General features: G+C 55.8%; 1 protein-coding gene across 2 annotated transcripts; it reads right to left on the reverse strand.

The window, feature by feature from the left end:
- Window positions 1-6,173, reverse strand: LOC139230321 (protein FAM110A-like). 2 transcript variants are annotated; one of them, XM_070862148.1, is made up of 3 exons: window positions 6,090-6,173; window positions 888-1,574; window positions 1-842 (listed from the first exon to the last, which is right to left on the reverse strand). In XM_070862148.1, the coding sequence occupies exons 2-3, from the start codon at window positions 1,371-1,373 to the stop codon at window positions 201-203; spliced, it is 1,128 nt and encodes a 375-aa protein (XP_070718249.1). In that variant the 5' UTR covers window positions 1,374-1,574; window positions 6,090-6,173; the 3' UTR covers window positions 1-200. The 2 variants fall into 2 exon arrangements, with proteins under 2 accessions (XP_070718249.1, XP_070718248.1); XM_070862147.1 differs by having other exon boundaries at window positions 1-1,574; window positions 6,090-6,170.
- Window positions 6,174-7,878: the final 1,705 nt, after the last annotated feature.

Consider the following 7,878-nt stretch of genomic DNA (forward strand, 5'->3'; position numbering starts at 1 on the left):
TGGGGGGGGGAGAAAGGGAGGGAGATGGGGGGGAGGGGGGAGAAAGGGAGGGAGGAGGGGGGAGAAAGGGAGGGAGATGGGGGGGGGGGGAGAAAGGGAGGGAGGAGGGGTGGGGGGATGGGGGGGGAGAAAAGGAGGAGGGGAGAACAGACCCCTGCAAGCCCTCCTCACACGGGTAACAGTCTCTCTGCCCCCCTCCCTCACGCGGGTAACACACCCTGTGCCCCCCTGGCCTCCCGGCAGCTGTAGAGCCATTTGATGACCCTGGCGTTGCGCTCGATGATGGAGATGCCGTATGAAATGGCGACGCTCGCCCTGTCGCCCGCCGGGTTGCTGTGCTGGGAGCTGGGGGCACTGACGCTGTGCAGCTTGAGGGACAGGATGTCCGAGCCGGGACCCTCCCCAGCCAGTCGCTCCGAGGCCAGGCTGTCTGGGTCCTCGGGCTCCAGGCCACAGCGGTTGAAGAACCGTTCGAGATTGGCCCGAGCTTGCTCGCTTCGGTCACTGAGCTGGGCCTGGGAGCCCGGGCTGGGGCAAGCCTTCCTCGGGGAAAGGCAGGACCTGGCCGGAGAGGGAGCTGGCCACCTGCAGACACGCCTGGCCACGCTGGGCCTGACGTCTACCCTCCTCGCCACCCCTCGGTGGGCCGGCAAGCAGGGACCAGGCTTTAGATCCTCGCCCCCTCCTTCAATCCCTGGGCTGGGGACCTGTCCCCACGGACACCGTTCTTTCCCCGAGCTGGGGACCACGGCCTGTTCCCATGGACATCGTTCTTTCCCTGGACTGGGGACCAGGGCCTGTTCCCAAGGACACGGATCTTTCCCCGAGCTGGGGGCCAGGGCCTGTTCCCAAGGACACGGATCTTTCCCCAAGCTGGGGGCCAGGGCCTGTTCCCATGGACATCGTTCTTTCCCTGGGCTGGGGACCACGGCCTGTTCCCACGGACATCGTTCTTTCTCTGGACTAGGGACCAGGACCTGTTCCCACGGACATGGATCAATCCCCGGGCTGGGGACCATGGCCTGTTCCCAAGGACACGGATCTTTCCTGGGGGAACTCGGATGCTCAGAGTCTCGGATCAGCTTGCTCAGACTCTCCAGGTTGACACCCCCTCTCTCGGGCCTGTGGCCCCCCTTGCTGGGTTTCCTGGGGCTGGGTCTGAGGGTGGGAGACCAGGCCGGTTTGCCAGGCCTCACTGGCTGCTGCCGGGCGCTGGCCACGTGCCGACTCTTCACATACTTGACTTTATCGGCCTCCAACCGCTCCACAGCGCTCAGTGTCCGCGTCTTGCTCCGCGCTGCCTCACAGACGTAGTCCCTGTTGAGGATTGGGAGAGGGTTGCCCGAGCCGCGGGAATGGAAGACTGTTAGCATTGCCGTCTGGCGGTGCGCCCCTCCTGCGGGCTGGGCAGTTGTGTGGGCGGGAGGAGGAGGCCGCTTATCGCCCTACCGTGCGGTCCGACTGTAACAACGCAGGGCGCCAGTCGCGATTCACCCAACACCTTCCCCACTGGCCCAGCTCGCCATTCACTCTCCGCCTCGCTCGCTGGGTCCCGCAAACTCGCCGGCTCCCGCCTGCAACACAACAGCACAATCAAAATATAAGCTGGGGCTTCTAATCACCAGCTGATCAGGGAAAGGAGCAGAGCGGGAGGGGAGGGTCATTGGAGAGGGGGACGGGGGCGGGAGAGGAGGGTCACAGGAGAGGAGGGTCATTGGGGAGGGAGGTGGCGGGGGAGGAGGGTCATTGGGGAGTGGGGCGGGAGAGGAGGGTCATTGGGGAGGGGAGCAGGAGAGGAGGGTCACTGGGGAGGGGGGGGGGGGCAGGAGAGGAGGGTCATTGGGGAGGGGAGCAGGAGAGGAGGGTCACTGGGGAGGGGTGGGGGGGCGGTGAGGAATGTCACTGGGGAGGGGAGGGCGGGAGAGAAGGGTCATTGGGGAGTGGGGGGTGGGAGAGAAGCGTCACTGGGGAGGGGAGGCAGGAGAGGAGGGTCACTGGGGAGGGGCAGGAGAGGAGGGTCACTGGGGAGGGGGCCAGGAGAGGAGGGTCATTGGGGGAGGGGGGGGTGGGAGAGGAGGGTTACTGGGGAAGGGGGGGGGTGGCGGGAGAGGAGGGTCATTGTGGAGGGAGACAGGAGAGGAGGGTCATTGTGGAGGGAGACAGGAGAGCAGGGTCATTGTGGAGGGAGACAGGAGAGGAGGGTCATTAGGGAGGGGGTGCGGGAGAGGAGGGTCACTGTGGAGGGGGGCGGGAGAGGAGGGTCACTGGCGAGGGGGGGCGGGAGAGGAGGGTCATTGTGGAGGGAGACAGGAGAGGAGGGTCATTGTGGAGGGAGACAGGAGAGGAGGGTCATTGTGGAGGAAGACAGGAGAGGAGGGTCATTGGGGAGGGGGGCGGGAGAGGAGGGTCACTGGGGAGGGGGGCGGAGAGGAGGGTCACTGGGGAGGGAGGGCAGAGAGGAGGGTCACTGGGGAGGGGGGCAGAGAGGAGGGTCACTGGGGAGGGGGCGGAGAGGAGGGTCACTGGGGAGGGGGGGCAAAGAGGAGGGTCACTGGGGAGGGGGGCGGAAGAGGAGGGTCACTGGGGAGGGGGGGCGGAAGAGGAGGGTCACTGGGGAGGGGGTGCGAAGAGGAGGGTCACTGGGGAGGGGGGCAGAAGAGGAGGGTCACTGGGGAGGGGGGGCGGAGAGGAGGGTCACTGGGGAGGGGGGGGGGCGGGAGAGGAGGGTCACTGGGGAGGGGGGGGCGGAGAGGAGGGTCACTGGGGAGGGGGGTGGGAAAGGAGGGTCATTGTGGAGGGGGGCGGAGAGGAGGGTCACTGGGGAGGGGGGTCACTGGGGAGGGGGGTGGGAAAGGAGGGTCATTGTGGAGGGGGGTGGAGAGGAGGGTCACTGGGGAGGGGAGTCACTGGGGAGGGGGGTCACTAAGGAGGGTCACTGGGAAACACAGGCTCCATGGACACCTCTCCATCCTGCTGGCCCAGTCTGTTGAAATGTTAATGTAAATGTGGGCTGTCAATCCCCCAGCCTCGGGGGAAAGCACGGCCTACACAGCGAGATATAAAAGATCAGTTTTTTAGTTTAAATTCCCTTTATAAGAGGTATTAGAAAAGGTACCTCCCCTCCCTCTTTTTCTCCCTCCTCCCCCTCTCTCCCCATCTCCCGCCCTCTCCCCTCACTCTCCCCCCCTCACTTTCTCTCCCTCCTCCCTCACATACACTATCTCCCTCTCTTTCTCACATTCCCTCCCTCCTCCTCTCACCGCCTCACTTTCTCTCCCCCTCCCTGACACTCCCTCTTTTTCTCACTCTCCCTCCCTCCCCCTCTATTTCCCTCCCTCTTTCTCACTCCCTCCCCCCCTCCCTCTCACACACCATCTTCCTCTCACTCTATCTCCCTCTCTCCCCCTTACGCTCCCTCACAAGCTCCTTCCCTCTCTCACTTTCTTGCCCTCCTCCCTCTCACTTTCTTGCCCTCCTCCCCCTCACACACTGGCTCCCTCCCCCTCTTGCACACACGCTTTCTCCCTCCCTCCCAAACCCTCTCTCTATTTCCCTCTCACACACCCTCCCTCTCCCTCTATCTCCCACCCTCCCTCTCTCATACTCCTCCCTCCCACTCTGTCCCTCTCTCTATCTCCCTCCCTTACACTCACTCTCAGACTCCCTCCCTCACACACTCTATCCCCATCTCCCTCCCTCCCACTCTCCCTCCTTCCCTCACACTCCCTCCCTCTCTATCTCACCCCCTCCCTCTCTATATCTCCCCCTCCCACTCATTCTCTCTCCTCCTTCCTTGATCTCCCTCCCTCACACAATCTCTCTCCCCCTCCCTCATACTATTTTCCTCCATCCCTAATTACCACTCTCCCTCCCACACACTCTATATCTCCCTCCCTCACACACACTCCATCTCCCTCCCTCTCTATCTCCATCCCTCACTCTGCCTCTCTTTCTCCCTGCCCCTCTCTCTCTATCTCTATCTCCCTGCCTCTCTCTCTCGCTCTCTCTATATATCCCCCTGCCTCTCTCTCTCTATCTATCTCCCTGCCTCTCTCTCTCTCTCTCTCCCTCCCTGTCTCTTTCTCTCTCTCTCGCGATCTATCTCCCTGTCTCTTTCTCTCTCATAAGAACATAAGAATTAGGAACAGGAGTAGGCTATCTAGCCCCTCGAGCCTGCTCTGCCATTCAACAAGATCATGGCTGATCTGGCCGTGGACTCAGCTCCACTTACCCGCCCGCTCCCCGTAACCCTTAATTCCCTTATTGGTTAAAAATCTATCTATCTGTGACTTGAATACATTCAATGAGCTAGCCTCAACTGCTTCCCTGGGCAGAGAATTCCACAGATTCACAACCCTCTGGGAGAAGAAATTCCTTCTCAACTCGGTTTTAAATTGGCTCCCCCGTATTTTGAGGCTGTGCCCCCTAGTTCTAGTCTCCCCGACCAGTGGAAACAACCTCTCTGCCTCTATCTTGTCTATCCCTTTCATTATTTTAAATGTTTCTATAAGATCACCCCTCATCCTTCTGAACTCCAACAAGTAAAGACCCAGTCTACTCAATCTATTATCATAAGGTAACCCCCTCATCTCCGGAATCAGCCGAGTGAATCGTCTCTGTATCCCCTCCAAAGCCAGTATATCCTTCCTTAAGTAAGGTGACCAAAACTGCACGCAGTACTCCAGGTGCGGCCTCACCAATACCCTGTACAGTTGCAGCAGGACCTCCCTGCTTTTGTACTCCATCCCTCTCGCAATGAAGGCCAACATTCCATTCGCCTTCCTGATTACCTGCTGCACCTGCAAACTAACTTTTTGGGATTCATGCACAAGGACCCCAGGTCCCTCTGCACCTCAGCATGTTGTAATTTCTCCCCATTCAAATAATATTCCCTTTTACTGTTTTTTTTCCCAAGGTGGATGACCTCACACTTTCCGACATTGTATTCCATCTGCCAAACCTTAGCCCATTCGCTTAACCTATCCAAATCTCTTTGCAGCCTCTCTGTGTCCTCGACACAACCCGCTTTCCCACTAATCTTTGTGTCACCTGCAAATTTTGTTACACTACACTCTGTCCCCTCTTCCAGGTCATCTGTGTATATTGTAAACAGCTGTGGTCCCAGCACCGATCCCTGTGGCACACCACTAACCACCGATTTCCAACCCGAGAAGGACCCATTTATCCCGACTCTCTGATTTCTGTTAGCCAGCCAATTCTCTATCCATGCTAATACATTTCCTCTGACTCCACGTACCTTTATCTTCTGCAGTAACCTTTTGTGTGGCACCTTATCGAATGCCTTTTGGAAATCTAAATACATCCATCGGTACACCTCTATCCACCATGCTTGTCATATCCTCAAAGAATTCCAGTAAATTAGTTAAACATGATTTCCCCTTCATGAATCCATGTTGCGTCTGCTTGATTGCACTATTCCTATCTAGATGTCCCGCTATTTCTTCCTTAATGATAGCTTCAAGCATTTTCCCCACTACAGATGTTAAACTAACCGGCCTATAGTTACCTGCCTTTTGTCTGCCCCCTTTTTTAAACAGAGGCGTTACATTAGCTGCTTTCCAATCCGCTGGTACCTCCCCAGAGTACAGAGAATTTTGGTAGATTATAACGAATGCATCTGCTATAACTTCCGCCATCTCTTTTAATACCCTGGGATGCATTTCATCAGGACCAGGGGACTTGTCTACCTTGAGTCCCATTAGCCTGTCCAGCACTACCCCCCTAGTGATAGTGATTGTCTCAAGGTCCTCCCTTCCCACATTCCCATGATCAGCAATTTTTGGCATGGTTTTTGTGTCTTCCACTGTGAAGACCGAAGCAAAATAATTGTTTAAGGTCTCAGCCATTTCCACATTTCCCATTATTGAATCCCCCTTCTCATCTTCTAAAGGACTAACATTTACTTTAGTCACTCTTTTCCTTTTTATATATCGGTAAAAGCTTTTACTACCTGTTTTTATGTTTTGCGCAAGTTTACTTTCGTAATCTATCTTTCCTTTCTTTATTGCTTTTTTAGTCATTCTTTGCTGTTGTTTAAAATTTTCTCAATCTTCTAGTTTCCCACTAACCATGGCCATCTTTTACGCATTGGTCTTTGATTTGATACTCTCCTTTATTTCCTTGGTTATCCACGGCTGGTTATCCCTTTTCTTACCACCCTTCTTTTTCACTGGAATATATTTTTGTTGCGCACTATGAAAGAGCTCCTTAAAAGTCCTCCACTGTTCCTCAATTGTGCCACCGTTTAGTCTGTGTTTCCAGTCTACTTTAGCCAACTCTGCCCTCATCCCACTGTAGTCCCCTTTGTTTAAGCATAGTACGCTCGTTTCTGACACAACTTCCTCACCCTCAATCTGTATTACAAATTCAACCATACTGTGATCTCCTAGTAAAGGATCCTCTCAGAATGAGTGATCATTTATTTTTCCTGTCTCATTACATAGGACCAGATCTAAGATAGCTTGCTCACTTGTAGGTTCTGTAACATACTGTTCTAAGAAACAATCCCGTATGCATTCTATGAATTCCTCCTCCAGGCTACCCTGTGCGATTTGAGTTGACCAATCGATATGTAGGTTAAAATCCCCCATGACTACTGCCGTTCCTTTTTCACATGCCTCCATTATTCCCTTGGTTATTGTCCGCCCCACCATGAAGTTATTATTTGAGGGCCTATGAACTACACCCAACAGTGATTTTTCCCCCTTACAAGCTCTAATCTCCACCCACAATGATTCAACATCTCTCTATCTATCTATCTCCCTACCTCTCTCTCCACCTCACTCTCTCTATCTCCCTCCCTCCCTAATTACCACTCTCCCTCCCTCATACTCTCCATCTCCCTCCCTCACACAAACTCTTATCTCCCTCCCACTCTCCCTCATCTCTCTCTATCCCCCTAATTCTCACCCTCTCTCTCTATCCCCCCATCTCTCTCCCTAACTCCCGCTCCCTTTATCTCCCTCCATCACACACACACTCTCACACTCCCCGCCTCCCTCCCTTCCTCACACCCTCTCCCTATCTCCCTCCCTCACACTCTCTCTATCTCCATCCCCCTCTCTCTCCCTCCCACACTCACTCCCTCCCTCTATCTATCTCCCTCCCTCTCCCACACACTATCTTCCTTCCTCCCTCACATTCTCTCCCTACCAACCCCTCTATCTCGCTCTCACACCCCCTCCCTCTTTCCCTCACACTCCCTCTATCTTCCTCCCTCACACACCCTCTATCTCCATCCCTCACACACCCTCTATCTCACTCACACGCACTCCCTCCCTCCCACACTCTATCCCCCTCCCTCTCACACACACTCTCTCCCTCCCTCCCCCCTTCCTCCCTCCGCTCTACCTCCTGCCCTCCCTCTATCTCACCCTCCGTCCGTCTATCTATCTCTCCCTCCCAACCCCTCCCTTGCACACACTATCTTCCACTCCCTCTATCTCGCTCACACTCTCCCTCCCACAGTCACTCTTCCACCCTCTCACAGTCCCTCCCTCTCTCACTATCTCCTTCTCACACACTCCCCTCCCTCCCTCTCACACACTCTCTCTCTCCGTTCCTCCCTCTCTCTATCTCCCATCTTCGCTCTCCTTCACACACACTCTATTTCCCTCCCTCTCACACACACTCCCTCCCTCTATATCTCCCCCTCCTACTCTTGCTCTACCTCCATCCCACTCCCTCTATTTCCCTCCCTCGCTCTCACCCCCTCCCACACTCCCTCCCTCTATCTATCTCCCTCCCCCCCCCCCACTCTATCTTGTATTCTCCCTCTCACACTATCTCCCTCTCTCCCACACTCCCTTCCCCACGCGCTCTCTATCTCCCTCTAACTCTCCCTCCCTCTCTCCCACA

The sequence above is a fragment of the Pristiophorus japonicus genome, chromosome 19 (assembly GCF_044704955.1).
Source record: "Pristiophorus japonicus isolate sPriJap1 chromosome 19, sPriJap1.hap1, whole genome shotgun sequence".
Taxonomy (NCBI): Eukaryota; Metazoa; Chordata; class Chondrichthyes; family Pristiophoridae; genus Pristiophorus; species Pristiophorus japonicus.

Coding starts and splice junctions, on each gene's coding strand:
- LOC139230321 (XM_070862147.1), bottom strand. CDS start 1,373: ATGCTAACAGTCTTCCATTCCCGCGGCTCGGGCAACCCTCTCCCAATC.